Source organism: Ooceraea biroi, chromosome 1 (assembly GCF_003672135.1).
Source record: "Ooceraea biroi isolate clonal line C1 chromosome 1, Obir_v5.4, whole genome shotgun sequence".
Taxonomy (NCBI): domain Eukaryota; kingdom Metazoa; phylum Arthropoda; class Insecta; order Hymenoptera; family Formicidae; genus Ooceraea; species Ooceraea biroi.
The window spans coordinates 2,033,564-2,057,376 of NC_039506.1; the positions used below are offsets into that span (position 1 = coordinate 2,033,564).

General features: G+C 44.4%; 1 protein-coding gene across 4 annotated transcripts in view; it reads left to right on the forward strand.

Annotated features, from left to right (window-relative positions):
* The window catches only part of LOC105280294 (5-hydroxytryptamine receptor 1), a 91,778-nt gene that overhangs the window by 25,329 nt on the left and 42,636 nt on the right, over positions 1-23,813 (forward strand). For 3 of the 4 annotated variants that reach the window (XM_026974489.1, XM_026974490.1, XM_020031988.2), the window contains exons 2-5: positions 11,457-11,808; positions 14,411-14,706; positions 15,995-16,238; positions 19,138-19,356. In XM_026974489.1, the coding sequence (XP_026830290.1) occupies positions 11,662-11,808; positions 14,411-14,706; positions 15,995-16,238; positions 19,138-19,356 (906 nt within the window). In that variant the 5' untranslated portion in view covers positions 11,457-11,661. The remainder of the gene's footprint in view (positions 1-11,456; positions 11,809-14,410; positions 14,707-15,994; positions 16,239-19,137; positions 19,357-23,813) is intronic. The other variant, XM_026974495.1, reaches the window with a different exon arrangement.

Genomic DNA, 23,813 nt, shown 5'->3' on the forward strand with positions numbered 1-23,813 from the left:
ATTTTTAATCAACCGCTCGCTCAGCGGTCAGACACTTCACCGCAACCATGAAAGAATTAAAATTAAATTCAGTCTCTCTATTGACGTCGGCTATGTGTAGCAGTACGTCTATCAATGACGAAGTTGAGTCGCTTAACGTTCGAGAAAACGTGAATTTCGGATGAATCAATTTTCCAACGAACAGACCGGGCCTAGACTCAACATACATACGCATTTTCTTTAAATGCTTTACACACACACACACACACACACACACACACCCCTCAAAGGAACTCACTGTAACGATGAAAACGCCGCACATATGTATATTCTATATGCGTTCAACAAAAACGGAACGGACAGTGCGTGCCAGTCCTGTATGTGGTGTACATTGAAAAACGGCGTTGGCTACATTTAGCCAAAAACGTGACTTTTCGAGATAAACGAGTCCCGTGCGCGGCCAAGCCGAATTCGATAACAAAAGCATTATTGACGTTGCTAGTGGAAGCCGGACCATGCGTTAGCCCGCCGTCCGCGCTTGGCTTTGTGCGCGTGCCCTTAAGCGAGAGAAACGGGGTGAAACGCGCACGTGAGTATATGCAAGGGGTAGAAATACGGCGCACGTAAGCGGTCGCGCGTTTCCGGCCGTCGCGCTCATGCTGGACCGTAAAACCAGGCTACGTACCTGCTGCCGCAGTCGTGTTTCAAGGAAATTTCAGGCGCAAAACTTTTTATCGCAAAAAGTAGGAGGCTCGTCTCGCCTCGCCTCGCCTCGCCTCGCCTCGCCACGCTCGGGTCACCACGATATATGCTCGGGGCGCGATACTCCGAAGAGAGTCGTTCCACGCAATTGACAGCCCGCTGTTACGATGCCATTTCCAACTTTCTGTCGACCGGAGAAAAAATCAGATGCGAAAAGTTGCGTGTACTCTGCGTGAATCCATGAAATCGACCTAAATCTTAAAGAGATTATCAACATTGCCACTTTAACGTGTACTTATCAAGCGGCGTGCGCAGCATCATGCAAGGATACCTTTCTCTCTCTCTCTGTCTCACACACAAAATTACGTATCTCTTTGCAGGACACGTCTCGCGGGGGATGAAAGTGTCGCTTGTTATCTTTCCCGGTGGTTTTTTAACCGTAGCTTAGCACTCTCGCGACCGCGGGCTTTTGAATCTTATTACATACGGAAAATCCGGGTCACGTCTCTTTCTCTCTCGGTTAAAAGTAGATTTTAATACCGCCGCCGCGGTTTTATGTCGTGTAATCCCCCCGATAAACCCGGGGACTCGCAGGACAAAACTCCCGTCCGGCCGCAACTATTCCGAGATTCGACCCTCTCACGGAGGTTTCCTCGCGGGGAATCAAGTAATGATGCAGCATTTATGGTAAAAGCGACGTAACATTTATCAGTATTTCTCTGAAATTCAGCCTGAGCTATATGATACGTGGCGGTCGGTCCCGCCTCACGCGCGAATATCGAATCGCGTTGCAGCGGTCTGTCGAGAGTCTCATTAATCCTATTTTGATGCATTAACGCAAGTTGTTGCGTCGGTGCCCACACCGTAAAGGATGATGGTATCGCACGCACGATGGCTTAGCCGTTACACAATGCTGGTTACGTATTAGCTGAAATATGGAATAAGCTTCCTGAATAACAGACGATTATATTATACTGACGTACTGGCGCAGGGTAAGCATATCATGGACGGTGTGTTTCGTAGGAGCTCGGCTCATCGCGCAGCATCCGTTAAATTCGCACGACGAAAATTTCCTACGAACGTGACATAAAACATAGAGATATAAAAAGATTTTATGCAATCGCGTAAGAAGAAAGCAATCTTTTAGCGACGGAGTGTGACTGTGACGTTTTAATGCCTCTAATCTGCGTGCGAAGATAGGAAGGGATACATAAAAATCGTGATCCCTCCGAATGCGCTTTAAGCGGCACTTTGAATCTCTCTCAGAATGAAAAGACTCCTCGGGCAGAAAGATAGGGAAATAATCACGACTCAGGCGCACTCGGCTTACAATATCAACGAGGTCGTTCTTCTCTCCGTTCTTTCTAGAATAATGCAGTTGGGAGAATTAGCTCTTATCGCCGTGTCGTAAGGCGCGCGGAAAGAGCTCAGCGGGGAAAAAGAGCTCCGTAAAGAATAATGAGTATCGTAGCTCGCGACAATGGCTCGACACTATTTGGTGTACCGCTAGCTGGGAAAAAGTGTACATCACTCCGGAACGTCGCGGCGAGATGAGAGCCCGTGTAGGAAACGTAAGACCGAGGACTCGGTGATCCCGCCTGATGGAAGAGATTCAAGAAAATGGTCCACCCAGGCACGTGATCTCGTTTGGAAGATACATAGTGCCGGAGCGGGGGAGGAAAAAAGGTGGCGCGAGAAATCGGCTCCTCGGTTGTCGAGCGAAGTTGAGAGATGTACAGAATATTCGAAAAATGGCTAGTGTCCTCGCCGAGAGGATCTGACAAAGAATCTCGCGTCTCCCGTGTTGTTTGGAGATAAGTATACGTACATGCGCGTACACGGTCGGAATTATCTCGCGCGAGTGAGATCGATTGCAACGCGGTGATGCTCTCCCGACAATTTCGGAGGTATCAAAGCGCGCGATGCTCTCGTCGCGACGCGATGCTCGTAGCGCAAATACCGCGAAAATCCATTTCGACACGCGACAGCGACAAGCACGGGGCCGCGTCTCGCGTCCCTTAATCGAATTTTAACATGCGCTAAAAGCAAATAAAGAGGAACTTTTTCATATCGTCGGTGTACACAGTAGTCGCGGTGACGGCTGGACCACACGCGCGCGTTTCCTGCGCGTGCGATTGAATTTAACACCTGCCAACGGTGTTGGTGTCAACGGTTCGTTTCGATATAAATCGTCCGGGCGCGGGCAAAGGTCGAAAATCTCGTCACCGCGGAAGGCAATCCCGAATTATCCCGCCCGATTCGGGTTGCAATTTCGGCCGCTTTTCGGGGCGATCGCGTCATTGATCGCGTCGATGATGGCAGACCGAAGCTGAACATTTATTGCTTCCCTCGAAATTGCTCTTGGAGTCGCTAATTGGAGGGATAGAAAGAACGCGCGGATGTACATAAGAACAAATTTGCTCTTGTGTCATTTGGATGAAGGCATCGAGAATTTACTGTAATAGAGAGAGAGATAATCACGACAAATTGCCAAATACGTTCACGTGACAGCATCGTCCGATTGATGCAGCGGACCGATTGTCAGTCAGCGTCGCTTAGCTCGGTCGTTTGACTGATCGCGCAGTAAAATGGATATGGAGAGTTTGAACAATAAATGAATCTGTTGCGCGTCGAGGCGAGATACGAGTCGGACGTCCATCCTGCCGGCGTAGAACTGCCCTACGGAGCAATAAAATCGAAATCCAATTTACAGATAGGATTGCAAATTTTTGCAATATAACGCCGCGGCGTTAGATCTCGCGAGCGAGCTCCGGTTGCAGAGTGGCCTTCTCACGCGGGTATTGTTTCGTGATGCGATATTAATGGGCCGTTTAATGACACGTGGGCAATTTGGTTTTCAGGAAATTATGCGATCATCCTGTGCGTGTTTTCGCGTGTACAGTCCTCCACGGGTGTTCGCGCTAATCGTCGCATTAATCCCAATTAATAAAGTTTTATTTCATTATAATTAGCGTATGAAGCGACTTTCCACGACGCGCTACCTATCGCCGTAAACATCGTGCAGACGCAATGACAAAAAGTTACGGCTATTTTAGTTCGAAACTTGGCTGAAAATGGCCTGCACGCGGCTCGTAAAGTTGAAATTTTAGACCCGTCCTACTTTAATATTAACGCAAAACAGAAGGGTGTACTGGAAACAGTCATAAAGTGCAAAGTTTCAACAGCGTTTTCACTCGTGAGCACTAAATCTTTGTCCCACATTTGTCACGTAAGTACAGCGCTTATACACATCGCAAGTGGATGTCTACATTGTCAGCTGTGCCGGAAAAACTCTTGTCTACATCTAGTAAAACCATTCTTCGTTTCAACGGCTAAAAGAACGCCATTATCAAGAACGAGCGGGAGGAAAGAGAGGGAGAAAAAGAAAGATGCGGAAACTTTTGGCTCCTCTTAATTCGGTGTAATTTATTAGAATTCTCCGATAATCGATTCAATCTTAATTAGCGCGAAAAACTTCATCAGACAGATCGTAACTTTTGAATTTCATTTCATTTCGAATCATATTGTATTTCGACTACATTGAATAAAAACTTCATCGGACAAGTGTTCTTTACATTTAATTCCTACGCGTTTGATAATCGTATCCAGAAGTACATTCCTAAAATGGTGCGTATTTGTCGAATGTAATCGAGTATCTCTTCGGCAAGTCAAAGAGTGTGTTCTTAGGCGATGTGACAGCGCAAGGCGAAGGGTTCTGCTAATGGGTTAACGTTGTTACGGTTGTATTTAGTCTAGAGCATCCTTTCGCACGCCGAGAAGTACTAGATTCGAATCGCCGGTGCCACCGATCATCCGTTTTTTGCTGTTCGTGATTTCTTCAAAGTAGGTCGAGGCCATGTGTTTATCCAGCACTCGCTTCTTGCCGGAAATCCTGACGCATATCCGCGCCAGCGTGCACGAACATGCACACGTGTGCAGACACATCGTGTATTTGCGCGCAAATAAGCGAGTGCATCGATCGACTCCCTTCGCGAGTCCCTTTGATAAAAGCATTTACCGAGAACTAAAAGACCAAGTCGCCGTCAGATCTCGTGCGACGACAGTTCTGATGATGATGATGATGATGATGCCTTAAAGAAGATTCTCACTTTTTCCGCAAGCTTAATTGCAATGGCAGTGATTGCAGCAATTGCCTCAATAGTGCAAGATTCAATTTTACGCGAGTGCACCCAGAATCGAAGAAACTTCGAGTAATGTTTATACCTCGCTCGCCGTGCATCCGTAATTTACGACGAGATCTAAAATAAACGATTTCGATTCCGAATCGATTATGGAGACTTCAGGAATACTTTTGTATCTCGCTCGCTCGCTCGACACGACATCGAGAATAAATGGCTTCCATGATTTATTAAATAGACATTATCCCGGAACAGAGGAAATGCGCTTAAAACAAAATTTTTTTCCGCGCTTTCGAATTTCGCGGCAGCGTGCGTATTATGGGAGAACGAATTTAACATTCCGGAGAAAAACATATTTATTTGAATTAAGTGCATGACGGGAGTTCATTTAATGCCCCATCAGACTTCGTGGGGTAAAGTGAATCAACGACGTGAAACGAAAAAACCGAAGCACCTTTTTGGAAGAAAGTTTATAGAACTGCAATAAAATTCGATAGCGGCGTAATAATGTCACACGAACGAAGCGGAGAACGCATCGTCGACGTGCATTGTGAAAATTCGAGACAAAACAGAAATTCATATTGTATGTTATTTCATATCGTTTCTATTAGCGACAAATGGAATTTCACGTTAATTCAAGGGAGCGAATACAAATCGATCGATGCAAAGTCGTGCATTGTAGACGTATTACAATTAAACGAGCAACGAAGTACGGATAAATGGTACGAACGAAAGCTCGATCTCGCGTGACCACGATAAAAATCCAACGATAAAAATTACATATTCTTCATATCGATACTCCGGCCGCGCGCAAGCGTGACCAATCTAACAGAAAATTGCACGAAATAATAATATACGGCCGAGTCTTTTGCAAAGTTCCGCGTACAATTTCTCTGAATACGTACACTTCGATCGAAGCTTACTTCGCTCCCGCTTCCGTGGAGTTTTATTATCTTTTGACAGAGAAAGGGAGAGAAAGACAGAGAAAGAGAGAGAGAGAGAGAGAGAGAGAGAGAACTTGGCGCAAAGGGTCGCTTTATTCAATTTTGCTTTAACGTCCCTCTTCTTCCTTTCTCCCATTCTCACTCATTATTTTTTATTTTCCTAATCTCCTTTTCACTGTTCTAATCTTCATGGCGGAGGAGAGGAGAACAATCATTTATGTAATGCGAGGCAAGTTAAAAAGGGATCAGCCGGAATTTGCGTTTCTTTGTTGAAGTACGATATTAACCTCTGCCGTTGGAATACTCCGTATCCGCCCGGTTAAGCCCACCCTGTCTTTTGACGACGAAGAGATTTTCCCTGTAATCTCAGTGCAACGTAGTCCTCTCTTCTACTGATCATCTTCTCAACCCTCAACCTCTCTCTCTCCAGTAACCCTCTGATTTTCCGATTTGCCATTCCCATCGCACTTTTGTGCCTCTTATTTTCGCAAGCCCGAAAACCGATAAGTAGATCCGCCTATACGTGGAAAAGGGTGCCGGCAACGAGGCCGGGAAACGAACGCGGTATTTCAATTACAATGTCAGTAATCTCCCGCGTGCAGTCAGACGACTTTACAAACAGTACGCCGGTCTTCCGTAAATATCGGAATGTCGGTAAACACGTAGCGGAGCGATTCTACGATCGAAATTACCGCAGGATAAATCGCAGAAAGCGACTTGTGCGCTCCGGATGCAAAATCGTTCGCACAAATATCGGGGATGCGCGAGCGAAGTTTATCAATGACAATGCTCCGACGATCTCGAATAATTTTCCGGCCAATTTTTTCGGGGAAAACCTCTCTCGCGCTCCGGGATGATCAAGCGAGAGGGGTATCGAAAGTGGCATAAGAGCTTCGATCGCGCGAATCCTCCGAACGACGCGAGTGTGCAGGAACGCGCGAACGCGCGAGTAATTAAATTGGCGTAATACCGTAGCTATCCTGTAGTCAATCCGTCAATTTCTACCGATGCTATCGCATTTTTCGCGCGCGATCCGTGGGGTTATCGATGGCTCCGATGCGCGTCATTCCGAGCGATTGATCACAATTGACGGAACGACCGGTGCGCGGATAGCGTAGCTGAACCTTCCATTTCCCTGTGCCATTCATGCGTATAATTTACCCAAGCGATTCTTTCGCATCTATTTCACGACGTTTCGCGATGGATTCATCGCACGAAGCTGTTACTATTAATAATATTTTATTGATCTATGCCGACCTTTTTAGCAGAATTCAAACGCAAAACTCTGCATTAAGAATTAATATCACAAAGTTTTGCATTTAACATGCCACAAATATCCATATGGGCATTCCGCTTTGTATTTTTCTAATTGAGTCGACCCGTAATATAAACCGTTAACTTAAGATTCATTATCTCTTCGATGGTCTTTTTACGGGTAATTTACCATGTATCTGTAACTGCACGGTACGCGATGTCTGATCACAAAAGGATACGCTTCATCGACGACAAAAATCTCGTGATAAAAGTTCCTTTCACGTGCAGAGTATCGGATTTATCATCCTTGCGACTGCTCTCAATGAGGTGCACTTATCAGAAGTGTGTATTCGACGCGACGTATAAATGGTGTACGTACGCGTATAGTTCAGTAGAAGAAATGCATTTCCGGAGCAATGTCACTGAAGAAAATAAGATTAGGTTTATCGAACGTAGAGACGCTCGAGTGTTTTTCAAGAGTTCCCTGACAGTTTCGTAGATACATATCTGCTTGCGTCGCGTAACGATTTGAACATGCATGGCAAATTATAATAATCGACGAAAACGATTAGATAAGTCACCGGAAATGTACGTGCTGAGAAAGAGAAAGAGAGAGATATATTAATGCGCATCATCACGCGAGCGAACAAATAACATGCAAGCGAACACTTCCACGAGTTTGCTTTTTCACGTTTGCGACATTTAATCGGAGGTACGATAAAGTTTAATGAAAATTGATAGCAGAAACGGGCGGGATTACGTTACAAATTGCATAATCGATTCAATAGTCGCGCGATCCGTCACGCGCAATTTTAGTGCTCACCAACAAATACGTCGGCTTTGATTCAAATTAATCGATCATCCGTCATTGTTCCTCAAAATATTCTCAAAATATCAGTTTTTGATTAATCTTCCAATCTCACCTCATTATGCTCGCTCATTAAAATTGCAATTATTGTTACTTCACAATAACAACATTTTGATTTGAATATTCTCATATTCTAATATTCATATTCAATATCGCACGTGGATGGCACGATTCATCGCGCGGCGAACGAATCGATACGGTTTTTTTCACTTTCGGAGACAGTTGCGCATAGGCGATTGCATAGAAAAGTTCGTCGGCGATTACGAAAGTGCATTCTGCAGCGGCGGCAAAGCAATGTGCACGAGCAATTTATTTCAAAACATTTCAGACAAGCGCAGGAACAGTTCAGAACATAGTACACTGAAAAACCGATGCAGAATAAACAACGGGCGACGATTATTCATAGTAGCTTTCGCAATGGCACGGCTGCTTCCAGAGACTGCAGAAACACGCAAAATAAATTAATTCCGTCGTGTCACGTGAGGACTCGGACATGTCGGATCCGCGCATCGAGTCATCGGAGTATCCGGAGTGTTCTCACGCAATCTTCATTTGTTAGACGATCTTTCGTAATTTCACGCTACCGAGATGTCGTGCGATTCTCGCAAAGTGACAGTTTGCGCGAAATTAAATTCACTCTAATTCTTTCCTTACCTCCGTGCAAGGCGCGCAAGTCGCCAAGATGAGTATTCTGATTTGTTTCTTCGGTATTCCAGCAAATTAAATCGAGATAAAATCCCCGAGCTGATACGCTAGCGAGAAGCCATTGTGCAAGCTATTTTATCCATTTGTTCGCTTCTTCATTCACTTGACATTTATTCCGCATGAATCTACTCTAAATTCAATTCAACCTAATCTAATCTAAACTTACACAGCGAATCCGGTGTATCTCGTTTTTTCAATCGGAATTCAACTTCAATTCTCGCTCTAATTTCGTGTTACAGCCAATTTACTCAAGAATGCGCTACACAATACGAACAGTTACTGTGATTCGGTAACTCAAACGGAATGAATGATTACTTTCGACTATTGTTTCCGTTAATCCGATTACCCAGTAAGTCCGTTTTCGTTTCATATCCGCGCTCCATATCCGTGCAGAATATCCAGAAATCACGAGGTATCGGCGAAATATTCTTCAGCCAAGTTTTGGCAAATTCATACGAACTGAAATTACCGTGACTGCTCATCGTTCCATTTCGGATAAAGCGAAAGCGCGGCTTTCCGGCCCCCCGAGAAATTGAAATAGCCAATAGGTCGGCTATCGGTTCGAATTTCATTTTCGCCTCTGCAAAATTATGTGACGCGATCTCTCGTTCGACCTCATTACTTCGCCTATAAGAAAGAGATTCGCGGCACTTTTCCGATAAATGAACGGTGACGGGTTTTTATGCGGACTATCGGAAAAGAAAAGAGAGGGAAGGAAAGAGAGGAGAGAGAAAGATTTAAGAATATTCGTAAAACTTGCGAATATTTCAAGAACTCACGGCTACAATTCAGAGACACTTAAAAAAATCTAGAAAATTAATGCTCGAGAACGAAAGTGTAACGCGATTTATCCCTTCAGAAAGGAAATTTGACGCGATTGTTGAATCTAATTGAACATCTTAGTCAGTCTCGGCTTGTCCAACGGTAATGTTCTACTAATTACGAAACTTTATCATTATCGTGTAGTTCGTCTTAAGTCCATTGTCGCTAAGGTCAACTAAAGTCATCCGACTAATTAATATTACTAACTAACTTCCGTCTCAACTATTCTCAATTATTATCGGACGATATTACGCAACAGCGGCCATGGTGGTATTATTTTGAGATGAAGAACATTAAAGTTCCAGTAAATTGCAACAGTCCGTTTTTGGAGCAACGTGATATGCACACTTAAATCTCGTGCACCGCGACTCGTAATCTGATTTGCGCGGGCAATTTAGCGAATTACGTTTTCATAGATCTCGTCGTTGTAATTAGAGCATGTGACTGCTTAGCATGTCAGCGTAATAGGAGTTTCTTCTACTTCATGAAGTGCCGCCTAATGCACGCTTCGCGTGCATTCCCATCGGTTTGGTATCTCGAGATATTTTTCCACCATGCAATTCCTGAAACGAGATTACATTCCACATTTTCTCTCGTATCTCCCTTCCCTCCGCAACTTGTAGCATTATAATTCCAGCTTACGATAATCATCCGAATTTAATTGAATTTTCCGATTCTATCGTCTCGCGATTTCTATCGCCAACGATTCCGGACGCGATATAATCCAACAATTTAATGCCACGCTAGTATGCAATCAGCCAGCAGACATGACCCGTAACGTTATCGCGAAAAGTGAAATAAAATCTCGCGTTTGCGAACGCGGATCAGATCGCGGATGCAGTTTACGTAAAAGCTTTATTCAGCGCAGTGGCAAACGTGGTGTGCCGTGCGTTTGTCGCGACGCTTAGCGCCGCATCACGCATAAAATACTCGTTATCCACCAACTGGAATTTTCGAGTCTGGACTCTTGCAAAACACTTTGCGGTATAATTCCCGCGCCGTAACCGGCGCCAAAATCCAATAAACCAGCCGGCGAAATAATTAGGTCGACGACGAGGAGGTATTAATGCCCTCTGCGACTCGGCCGCGCTATCTCATCGACGACAACGTATTCAAAATTTCACGCAGCCTGCCTGCAGCAATGTCTGAGAACTTTCGGAACTCCCTCACCATTAAATAGTCGATTCCAATCAATACTCGCGGACGACGAGACATCCGCGACACTCTCGTTTCCCGTCGGGGCATGCACGGTCGCAGCGACAATGCGCGTATTCGCTCTCATCCACGCGGGCGGCAGCGACAGCGGGAACTGCGGAATTTCGTTGTAAAACCGTTTTAAGTCAGCAATTTACGCCGTCGCTACTGCGAGATTACAATCGGGACTTCTCCGGCGACGCTTCCTATTCCATGGGGCGCGATAATGGCGTTCCGCGCGAATCCGGTTCGCACGCTTTTGAATTTTCTCCGTTCAAAGCCCATTTACCTTTTACCACGCTTCTAGAGCTTCTCATATTCCTTTCGATTGGTGACCACCATAGCCCCCCACCGAGAGAGACCACCGAGACGGCAGTAACGTAAGGGAAATTCACATGGCCAGGACGCCATTACCGCGTGCCCGGTATCCTTGTTTCTCGGCAAAGAAAATGCGTTTGGTCTTTTATGGTACCGTTTCGCTCCAACGGGCACAGTACGAATTCAGAGACCCGTGTAGAGCCGCGTGGAAACTGCAAACAGCTGCTGGAATTTCTGATTCGGACTAAAAATGAGGCCACCTTCCGAGATGTAACATTACTTGGTATTCTAGTCCCGGCATTTCCCGGGTGTTATCTCCACGTGTATAAATGCGACACGAAAAATAAGTCACGCTCGATAGAAATGGAAAATACGGACGACGTTTTATTGCGCGAAACACAAAACCGTCCACACCGGCATCGAAGTGACGCGGGATTTCCGAGTTTGTCCACGTAGCTACTCCGTCTATGTCGCGCAGTCCGTTTGGCACGGATAGGCTCGTCAGTCACGGGGTGGAACGTGATTTTGCAGAGGGTGAAAGGGTCGGCCGGGACCACCGGATCGGGATAAGGGAGAACCGCTGCTGCGTCCGTTCCCGAAATCGAGGCAAGGATTCTCATGCACGCCGCGAACTTGCCCGGCATCCCGTGGTCGAGAGGAGAGAAGGAGCATGACGTAGTCGTCGGCGAGGGGGGCTCTTGGGATGCTCCGGACTACTTCCGGCTAGGGTCGTCGTATGGAGGGGCAGGACGTAACCACCACGGACGGCAGCCTGCTTCTGAACTTGACGATTATCAACGCCAGCCAAGGGCCAGTCGACGGCACCGACGGATCCTTTTTTCGGGGTTTCCCCGGCAAGAACTCGCCCTACACCACTTTCCAGGTAAGCGGCGAGGGTTGCCGTGATCTCTTGCTTGGCTCTCTCTTTCTCTCTTGTCCGAGGGGAAGAAAGCGTCTTTTCTCTTAATGTCTCGCATGAGTGGGCGAGTGAGTGCCGTACGACGTTTATTACGTTCTAGAATAAAATTTCTTCCCCGAGCGAGTGATTGGAAAAGAGAGAACGAGAGCGGGAGCAACGAAAGAATGACGCGTCATGAGTTAAAGCTGGCACCTGTTCAACTTCCGCGAGGCTTTAAAGTAGACATGACAAACCGGCTTTAGTTTCGCACGCAAAATTTCGCTCCATGTGGAGGACACGTGTGCAGGAAATTGTGGGAATGGCGGAAACAGCTCTCCATAAAGTATCAGCAGTTTGGAATAGAGTTGGGCACTTCTGGATTTCTTCTCTTTTATCGCTTTTAGCTCTTTTCCTTATATCTTTGTGCTATTTATCTCGACAAACACGTAACTTTGCGGTTTGCTTTACTTAGTGCAAGCTTTACAGAGAAAGCTTTTTTAAAGTCTAAGTAAATATTTACGGAAATAACAGTTCACGTCTATGGCCAGGAGCGATTTACACGATTGAAAGTGTGACATGTGACAACAACCGGCGGTAAACAAAAACACAATGCAGCAAACACGAGGTACTCGGGATATTTCTCGTTTTAATCACGTTACGTATTGGTGAATAAAATTAATTGTCGTCTTAACGTAGACGTAGATCTTATTTGCTTTATTTACTGTTCAAGTTTCTTCAAGTTGTTCCGACGACAATAGTGAAAAATGAGCAAAAGCTGAATGCATATAAAATGCGACACGTTTCTGCGAAACAGGAGCTTGCACGACACGCTGCGATGCCTTCGCGAATATTGTAAAATTTAATATAGCCTAATGTATTCTACGTACATTAACTTTCTCTTCTCGTTAATTTAATAAACTGAATTAATTAGCGAGGAAAACTTTACGGTGCATGATCGATGCAACGTAATTATATGCGCCCGACATAAAAAGATTATCAAAATTATCTGCTTCGTCTGTTGATAAAAGGAGGCCGACATATTTCATCGGTATTTGCGTATCTGTCTCACTGTACCTACACTCATGATTTGCATGGTAGCGTAATCTATTATGTCAACTGCAGTCGTTGCACAAATCCGGAGAAACATTGCATGACGTGTTATGAGTTATGTTTTCATCGCATCGTCGCTCACCAACGTTTCGACGAACTTTTTAGCTATTACGAACTTAGGTACACGTCGGGACAAACGATTAAGCTTATTGATGAGACGTATTGATATCATCGGCTGATTTTCGCAAGCATTTGTGAAATGAACGGCCGAATATCGTAATCACGGATTACCACACATTTGCGGCTGTTTGAGAAGAAATTTCAACGTTGAAAAAGTTGTTAATGAAATATTCTATTTTTTATGTTAATTAATGCATAAACTACGCATAAAATTCGAGATAATACTCACTATTCGCGCGTGCGCGATCGACCTTCTCCCTTCTCTCCGGCGTATATTATATCAGTATATAATTTTGCTATATGTAACACTGCATAATACTGCAACACTACATTTCCTAAATGTTTCCTGAATTGGAATTAATAATGCCGTAAAGGCTCGGCAAGCCCGAATTAAATCGCATATAATAAAGCATACGGTGTTACAATATCCAACGGAATGCAAATGCGAATTGTTGAGAGTAATAAAGCCATAGTATGAAAGCTCGAACATTTTGTATGAAATACTGTTCCAATTCTCGTTGTGAATTAATAGAATGACTTATAAACGGGGCGCGAAAGCGTGAATTCTCACACAACAAATGCGGGTGCGAGAACGGCCGCAAGCGCTAGATTAACAAGACATCACGTGCGGTCCATTAATTTTATTTGGGAATACATCCCTTTCTATTAACGCGATATATTTAACACGCGCGGAATTGGCCACGCGCCAGACTGCAGAATTTATCGCCCCTATCTGCAAAATTGATGACCCCTTACGCTCGCCGCACGTTTTGAGATGAACGTGAGCGTCTGCTTCCGAATTTTATCTATTTAACAGGCGGGATATAAAAGTTCGACTTGAAAGCGAGAGCTTTACATGTATTCGACATGTGAATAGTCGCCATCGAGATGCAGCAGAAAAAAAGATCAAATTTGACAGAATTGACACTAATAACTGACCTACGTAGCGAATGTACAATACGTTTTTGCAACATTGACGATTGTCAATAGATTGTGATTGACGATAATTCGTTAGTTTTACCTGTGCAAGAATTTGAACAGTTTTATCGTCATATATTTTGATTTCATCTAGAATTTTGTTTTGATTCAATTTTGATTTAACGTTAATCGTGCTGCGATTTCATCTCGATTCGCAACAACTTTCCATTTGATTACGAAATATTCCGGATCGACTTTGGCGCTATCAAAAAAATATTTTCGATTGCCGGATTTATATAATCAATGTATAAAACACCGAAATCGCGGAGGTGCAAAGTACACGTGTTTCGCATGTAACAACGTGTCGAGACGAGAGAATCGCGGGTGAAGGACGGTTCCGGATAAACGTTATTACGTTACACGTTATTCGTTACATTAGGCAATCGCCCTCGCCCTCGTGCTCGGCAGCATAATCGTTGGGACGGTGATCGGCAACATTCTGGTGTGCGTGGCGGTGTTCCTCGTTAGGAAGCTACGGAAGCCGTGCAACTACCTGCTGGTCAGCCTGGCGGTGAGCGATCTCTGCGTGGCGCTCCTGGTGATGCCGATGGCGTTGCTCTACCAGATATCCGGCAACTGGTCCTTTGGCTGGATCATTTGCGATCTCTGGGTCAGCTTCGACGTGCTCAGCTGCACCGCCAGTATCCTCAATCTCTGCATGATATCCGTGGACCGGTGAGTAGTAGCAAGTTAATCGCAGGTGGATTCGAGCCGAGTCACGCGGCTCACAGGCCGATTCTCCCACGAAGATCGCGCTGCCATCACGCCGGTAACTCCACTCTGATTAATGCTTTCCCCGGATATACGGACAGACATTGCGGAATGTAAGATAATGTAATACAACACGCGCGATCACGGACGGCAGGCAAATCGACGCGCGCGCGTGGCTCGGTGGCCGTCCGTGAGGGTTGCTTGCCGTCGACAGCTTCGGTTAATTAACTCTGATTAGCCATGCTCCATCCCCTTCACGCCGCGCGTCGGTTATAATATAGATGGTACAAGGCAGAGCGGTTAAACGCGATCAACGCTGAGCGACGTCGACGCAGCAACGAGCTGCGAGTTCAGTGTGCATAATTAAAAGCTCTAAGGGTGTAAACGTCGTGTATCCCTCTCGAGACCGATATGTCCTTTTCATCTCGCGAAACGACATGCCGATAAAACGAAGGACAATATTTTTTACGCATCGAATGTGTAAAATTGGCCTTCTGTCTCTCTCTCTCTCTCTCTCTCTCTCTCTCTCTCTCTCTCTCTCTCTCTCTCTCTCTCTCTCTTTCTCTTGCGATATTTGTTTTCTCGTATCGATATTTTCAGACATGACAGCGAGTAATTAAATAATCCGCTTAATTCCTCACCCGAGCTCTGTTTCCGGTTTCATCCCGTTCCAGGTCGCTCTCTCGCAGCGGAAATGTCATAGCTCGAATATGCGGGTTTGTGTCTCGAGTTTGTGTCAGCCAGACCTATTGTCCATGACGTGCCACGATGGTTAACATTCCATGCGCTTCGCCCTCGCTATATTTTACACAGATTCGTTTTATCCCGGTATATACTTTATCCGCGGGGTGATTGGAATAGTTGAGGAACCGGGCGAGAGGGTAAAACGAGACGAACGCATCAGGCCGGATGTAAGCACCACTATTGTTTCCGCGGATACCGCCGCGATGTTTCCCGATCTCGTTTTCAACTTGCTCGTTTGGTTAATTGCGCGCGAGCACAAAGAGAAGCCTCTTCAACCTTTGCAAAGCTTTACGCCCCGCCATCGGAAGAGGGAAGTCACAGTCGGAGCGCAAACAATGTAGCAAAAACAAATTCGTCGATGTCTCTCCTCTCGTTTCGCCAAGCAAGGCAGGAAATCGAGGAATCTCCCACGAAACGTCTCTTGCCGATAGTTATTTCGATTGTTTAGTCAGCCGTTGTACAAACTCGCTACTCCGGGCACTCTCTCTTTTTCCTGTGTGTGTCGAAGATACTGGGCCATCACGAAGCCGTTGCAATACGGGGTGAAGAGGACACCGCGCCGGATGGTCATCTACGTCAGCTTTGTTTGGTTAGGAGCGGCCTGCATTAGCCTGCCACCCCTGCTGATAATAGGAAACGAGCACACCGACTCCGAAACCGGGCCCTCGCACTGCTCCGTCTGCCAGAACTTTTTCTACCAAATCTACGCGACTCTCGGCAGCTTCTACATACCGCTGATCGTTATGATTCAGGTCAGTATCACCGCAAGCAGATTCCGCTGCTTAGCTAGCCAAATTAATGTTGGCGCACGATAAATCCTCTGATAAACGATGTGTAACGAAAATATATCACGAGACTACAAACATCAGAAACAGTAATTTGAAATCAGACATAAAAATGAAAAACATTAACAAGATTAACTAAAAAAAGATTAACAAGAAAAAGAAAAACGAATTCTCTCTTGTTTTTCTCGATAAATTGAGTGTTTTTGTATACTGAAATGTCAGTTGCGGTCATGATTTGTACAACATGATTAATTTGTAATAGACGTAATATCTAGTTGCGGTGTAGAAATGTTAAACTATTATTACTACTGTTGTAATTATGACGTATGCGTATGCATAATATCCTACATTGTCAGATATTTGTGGGAATAATGGATAACGCTAATAAATTAAAACAAAGTTGAGCGAGCTTCCTGCTGCGCATTGGCGTTTAAGCAATTTACCGCTCTCTCTGTAAATGTTTAAAATCTATTTTCTAGTTCTCCCATGGGAGAGTACCCGATATGCATAGCGCTGCAGCAGCACTATCCGAGTTAAGACGAAGTTAAAGAGTTAATAGGATTAATCATTGTATCTCAAAGTTCGCGTTGAGTATCACATATGTGAAGAGTTAACATTCTCCCTTGCGGGAAAGAAGAACTTTATTATAATTAAATCTTAAACGTTAAACAAGGCAACGCGTACACGTGCAAACTCGACATTACCTCATCGGGAGCAAACATTCCTGCCATTTGCTATTTCTTTTTATGTAATATCAAAAGACACAGTAGTGTCTCGCGCCAAGTGCATCGTTTTCGACTATGGATAAGGTATAACATAATGCCGCCAACTGTGAATACAAATTTTCATACAAAACATCTGACACGAAATCAGTTATCTTGAATCACAAATTTATAATTGTAATATATTTATGAAAGATATATTTTTAAAATGTAATAAGTACAAAATTTTTGAATGCGAAAACCTTGGCGCTGGATTTCAAAATATCAAACATTAATGTCAACTTATAAATTATATAGTTTATGAATTTATATAGTGTATGAATTTATATCACAGTTAATCCAGCAGCGTCCCCGAACGCGATAGCCAATATAAAATTGACGAGCGAAAGCGGAAGTGAGTCGCGATTAAAAACTAAGTGAAGAGCGTTGTTGACTTTGCTTACGAGACGCTGAACGTTAGATCAAGCCAGAACCGATAGCGATAGCCGGTGCGGTTGTTTGAGCGGGTTTTCATTAATTCATGCGCACACAATAGGAGGCTTCTAGTTTACAACTCTCCTATGTGGCATATCTAACAGACATGTGTGCGACTCGGGCCGGTTGTATGTGAGCGTTATCGATTCGGTGATTATCCGAAAAGATAAATTCATTACGCGTGGAACATTTGAGCGAACCGTGGAAGAGTCATTTTCGATTGTACGGCTAGCAGGTGAAAACAGTACGAGACTGACCAGTCGATGGACAACGTCAACATTAACAGCCGGGCAATTCGCGCGCGAGTACTCGTGCGAGATGAATCGTTATTGATACATAATTCATCGGCATCCGTCGTTAACGTTAAACATCTGCCGCGTTGATGCACACATCTGACGCGCCGTCTCTTTCTGCATTTCAATATTTACACCACGGCAGATCATAGAACGTTTAATATTCAACACTTTCCCTGGAAACGCTCTCGCTGGAAGTTCCGTAACTGCGCATTACACGCGGGAATCTGGTGGACGAGCGCTCTCGTACGCACGCATGCAGATATTACCGCTTTCAATAAATTAATATCGGAGAAGATCGGACGGATTAGCATAACTTGACTCGCTACGTCGCGCGACCCAATTGTACCGAGTAACGCGTTCTCATCTAAATACGGTATCTAATGTTATCGCGCGACAACTCGTTTCGTCAAGTTTCAACTTGGAATTGCCAACAGTTGTAAGAAACGCTGTCTCGTAATTATCTTGGAGTATCCTAATCGCGTCGTAATTACATCGCCGCGAGCGAAATTATTTATTTCTCGTTCTCCCGCGAGACGATTCCCAGTAGTCCGACGTAATTTACGGGACACTCGTGTTGTCCCTTATTTGCATTGCTCATTACGTGGCGACCGTCCGCTCTTTTATTCGCCGCGCAAGAAGAGCAATTCAACGCAAGCCTACCCGCCCGCCCGGCCGTGAAATATGCGGAAATTCTGCCGCACGTATTATGCGAGGATTTCATTACGGCACATGCCGTTGTTCGCGAATTAAAATATGATCATAAACTGTCGGTTTGGCGTCGTAGTGTTGTTCGTAGCGCAATTGTGCAACGCAATCATGCAACGTGATTCCACAATCGTGGCACAATCGCTAGTGAAATATCCAATGTCACGTGCGCGCGATATGCGTTGTTCTCCATTCTCCGCGTGCGATATCGGCATGCGATATGCTGTTCGCTGGCTGGGTGAGTAGTGAGGCCACGCGAAAAGCCCGACGTCCGTACGACGGCATAGTGTATGTACGCAGTAAATTAAGCGACACCGTAGCCCGGATATGGCGGCTAATTGAATTTAAGACTCTGACTAACTAAGAGACTAAATGCACCCCTTCCTGTCTCCTAACGCGTCGAGTCGTAATCGGCTTGTCATTAAAGATACCCGAGAGATTGTCATGGACGTTAATTAATACCACGAAGCTGCGACGGCTCGTCCAGACTTTCCCGGGAAGGAAAGCCCGTATCGGCTGCAAACTCTGTCAGGGAACGGCAAGGCTTGCCGCTATCAGCTTCGGCGACTGTAATTTCTCATACTTCCCCGTTGCGAGACTATACATGGATAGAACGAAGGAACGCGCGCGCATGCGACGCGAATTAAACATTCATTAATTGTGTCGCAGGTGTACTACAAAATATTCTGCGCTGCGCGCAAGATCGTGCTGGAGGAGATACGAGCGCAACTTCACCTGGAGGTGCACTGCCATCTCGACATGGAGCCGCCGGCCGCGCAGCATCCGGCCGCGCCCGCAGCAAATCGTCAATTAAATTCCTCCGATCTGCAGACGAGCCAGGGCAGCCCGCCGGTGAAGCAGCACAGAAGTTCCAGCGCGTCCACCACGGTGAGTAGCGGCCACATGGCTCCGCCATCGAATCGATATAAGGGGTGTCGCAAGGCGGTCATACGTTTCCCCTCCGTCACAAATTCATTTCGCTGATTCTCTCGCGTTGGAGGAATTAGAATCGGTATTCGGAGGGAAGTCGGGGGTTGCGAAATTGAGTCGATCCGTTTGACGATTTAATTCTGATTAGCAGGGGACGGTTGCATTCCGTTTATGTAGCCTAATCTCTTTATCGTTCGGCCAGTCTCTGCTCCCTTCTTTTAAATTTAATTCCGAGTGCGCATTAAACTAGTAAACTAGAATCCGCATCAAAGTCGAGGGCTAGCGTTTTGCTGTCCCGGTTAATAGCGTTGGAACATTAATTCTTCTAATGCGAGATTGATGCGTAATATCCAGTGAAGCACGTCATATTCCTGTGAGATATTCTGTGAGCACACATACGTGTAACGGCACGGAGATCTCCTTGCGTTTACACTTGATGCCGTGGCGCATCAGCTTCGAGTTTCGATCCCGAAATATTAATGCGCCTAACGCCCGTCGCCGAGCTTAATGCACTTCCACGTTAGTTTGGAAAGCACCGTGAAAGGACGTGAAAGGGCCGATTTACGTCGCCACCGTTTTCCCACGATCGAGAGCACGATCGCGCGTGTTCCGATATTTCCGCATGCCGGTGCACGATTCCTCCTCATCGTTGAGAAGCACTCGAGCGCGTCCGAGATGGCTCATTGATCGGATCGGAACGCGCATCAACCGATTTTCGAAAGGGAAATCGATCCCGTTTGCCGCATCGCTCCCATATTCGCAGAGACATTAGCGCGGCGTACTGCACGCCGGCTACTGCAGTACGAAGATTTATAGTATCGTAATAAAACAATCTCTAATTAAATTTTAATCAACTTGTAATAAATTGTCTCTCCAATTCCTAATTACTGCAGTTATTAATGCAGATATTAATTGTAGTTTTTATCGGTATCTTGTCGTTTATTGAAATATATTAAAATGTGCTCCGAACAGTCAGTTACGCAAAAAAGAAACTCGGCAATTTTACTACGCAATTTTAGTACGTTTATTTAAACATGTAAACCGTGTTGCCACGGAATACAACGTGAGAAAGGTGATATCCACATATCGGCGATCGATGTTTATCCAACAACGACAAGCGCCAACATTTTACGCGCGTGACGTCAATTCGGATCCCGTGAACTATCGACGCCGATTGTTCGAAGCAACCAGTCAGTCCGCGGTAGAATCGAACAATAGCTGCTTTTTCCCCACAACCGAATCGATGTGTCCTAAACATACGGTTCGGTCCTCCTCTCTTTCTCTCTTGCCGTTATCCGAATTTAATGGCGTTTAATTAGCGCGAGAACTCCTGCGCCTCTATTGACAAAGCAGAAAAGATGACTTCTCGAACGTTTAAATTCCGAGTGCGCAATAAAATTTGTCTGGAAAATCCATGGCTGCTTGAGAAGATAATCGAGAGAATTACGCGAGATCGCGCAATGGACCATCCATCGGTTGTGCTTGGTATTATGCGAGATTAGCGTGGCTAATTAAATGTCTGTCTAGCAACCAAGAAGACTATCTCACGTTAAACTGGAAAGATTTCTTATTAGTCTCTTAGAATGGGAAGAAAAAGAACATTGTGTCAAGCTTCAAAAGTTTGCTTCCCTGAGACTATCTACGGTTTATTGCGTTTGGGGAAAGATCGCAAAGTTATAAATCCGATAGCTTGATTCTTCGGAGCTTCCGAGCTTTTGTCCAAGCTTTATTAAAGAACGTCACCGCAATAGGTTGTTATTGTCATAACTTCCTCTGACGTTACCGGGCAGGTTGAATGCAGGCGGGATAAATCGCAAAATAACGTTCGGTAGATTGTGACACTGCTCCGCGTTTTATAGCTGAATCGATGCGATATGCGCACAGACTCGCCAAAGATATTTCCTTCTCGCTTGTAAAACATGAGGCTGAGCACACGCACGGTATTCTGGTAGCTTCAATCTCTGAACAATCGCGTGCTGTACAAAAAACTGTACTTACTCGACGGCATTTCAATATTGCAAGAAGTGCATTGCAGGGGCTTGCAACATTGCGACAACCGACAAAGATACGCATTATATAACATCTCTGATGATTTATATAATTATTTTATATATTGAATTATTTTAATATTAATCGATATAAACAACATTATATTTAAGTATGAAGAGAATCTAGATTTCACATTTATAGATATCAAAATATTATTTCAATTTCAATATTACAGAATTTCACAAAATCTAATCGTATTTTAGGAGAAAAATTGACTGTACATTGGTTGAAGAGCCTAAAGGGAAGGATGAAAGCAACAATGACAGTTGCGAAACACTCCGCATTCATGAAAAGAAATGGAGACTGTTCATATCGTGAAATAGTACGAAAAGGTACGAAGAGTTCTCGACTGCTACGGTGATATGCTATAATAATATATCTACGTATCACGGAAGAAGCTCGAAAGTAGAAGCACATAACTTACAATGCAGAGAAAAATGTATAAGATCCAGCTCCACGCGAGTTTCAAAGTCGCCATTTATTCGACATGTCATTCGATCCAAATACTGGAGCATATTTTTTCACAATACTTTTGATTCTTCATCTTTTTTGATACAATATTTCGGAGTTGTCTGAAGATTGGTTTTCGAGATCAAACACTCTGGCAAAACGTAAAGTTTTACGAGAGAATGTAAAATCGGACGCGTTTATCTTTGTGCTATCTCTTGCTCGCAATGTAAAAATTATAAATTCGTGCTGATATTTTTCATTCGTTCGCACATTGCTATCGATACATCTCGTAGCAGAAATAACGTGAAAAAAGTTTGATGGCGAAAAATGAAACATGTCCGAAGAAATTAATTGGATGGCAAACAAGTTCGGAAGTATAATTTTATTTCAAACTATTATCGGCCATCTCGCAAAGAGGAAGAGAGAAAGAGAGAAAGAGATCGCAGAAAGAACTTAAAATTGCGACACACAACAGAACGTAGCTCGCGTCGCAATTTTCCTTTCCAGTCCAAGATTAAATTCAATTTCTCCAGTATCAATTTCAAAAATTATTAAGTGCCCCTGTCTCTAACTTAACAATCCATTATCTCTGCGCGTTTTATTATTAAGCTATCTTGGGAAAAAAGAATCCAGTTTAACTCACTTTACCCGAATCGTTTATTCTAAAACAAAAATACCTTATTTTTGCGTATTCTATCCACTTGCGGGATTATAATTTGCTTTACTCGTGTCACTCTCTCCGTGTTGCATTTTTCATAATTTTTAAAAATAATATCGCGCTGGAGCTAAAAGTTGGAAATCTCATTCGCGTGTTCTCTCCAAACAACGTAATATTTTATTGAAATTATGCCGCTCACGTAAAAGTAGCAGTATAGTTCTGATAGACAATCATAACAATAAAGTTATGAACAGATATGAGAAGGAGCGCGAATTAAAAATTGATCTCATTTCGAGTAACGAGTAATATTAGTTGCATGAAACGACGACAGGTCACCATACTATATATACATATACATATATGAAATACACGAATCAAAATGTGGCCGCGCGCACATCCAGCGTACATAGTCTTTGCCGCGTGTGAAATATGAAACTCTGTCGTGTGTGGCATATAATATGAAAAGAATTCACTCTATAATGACAAGTCGGGAAGCAGATTTTTCTCTATAATACGCTACATATCAACTCTCATATTTCGCTCATCAAAGGAACATACGGCTCGTCATTGAAAATAACATACGTGTGTCCATTATGCACTCTATACCGCGCGCGCGCGGTATTACAGCGTTACAATTGCTTTACGCGATGCGAGAGACAATGTAATCGCCGCAGACTGTTGCACATAATATATCGCCGCGTAATTCGCTATCGCAAAAATATATACCTGTATATACCGTCGAACTAAATCGGCTCGCGAGCGACCACTAATGCAACGCGCAATCTTCGCCAAGCGTTTAATCGAACATTTATTAAATTTGATTACTCTCGTTTGATGAATAAAAATATCTTTGCGATTGTGGAAGCTTCTCTTTTAAAACGCGACTCGGGTCAACGACGAGTTTATCATCGCGTGAAAATGAGTTTCCATAATGAGCGAAACGAGAATAGTCGTGGGCAAATGCATCGAGCGACAAATGTAACCATTCTTCGTGCACGTGTAAATTCCCACGAAAATACACGTAGACTTGTGTGACGACTACCGTGCGATGGCGAATCGCGTTAAAAAGTGCTCGCATTCACGAGCGCTATCACGGGTGACTGCCAAGTGAAATTTATTGCTGGAACTGCCATAACATTAACCGTCCATCATGGAATTAATTTCTAACATGGCACACACATGGTCGGCGCGTAACAAGAACCACCCTAGACAAATTGGCCGCCGGGTTACCCAAGTTAGTAATCGCAGGTCCGCCGCT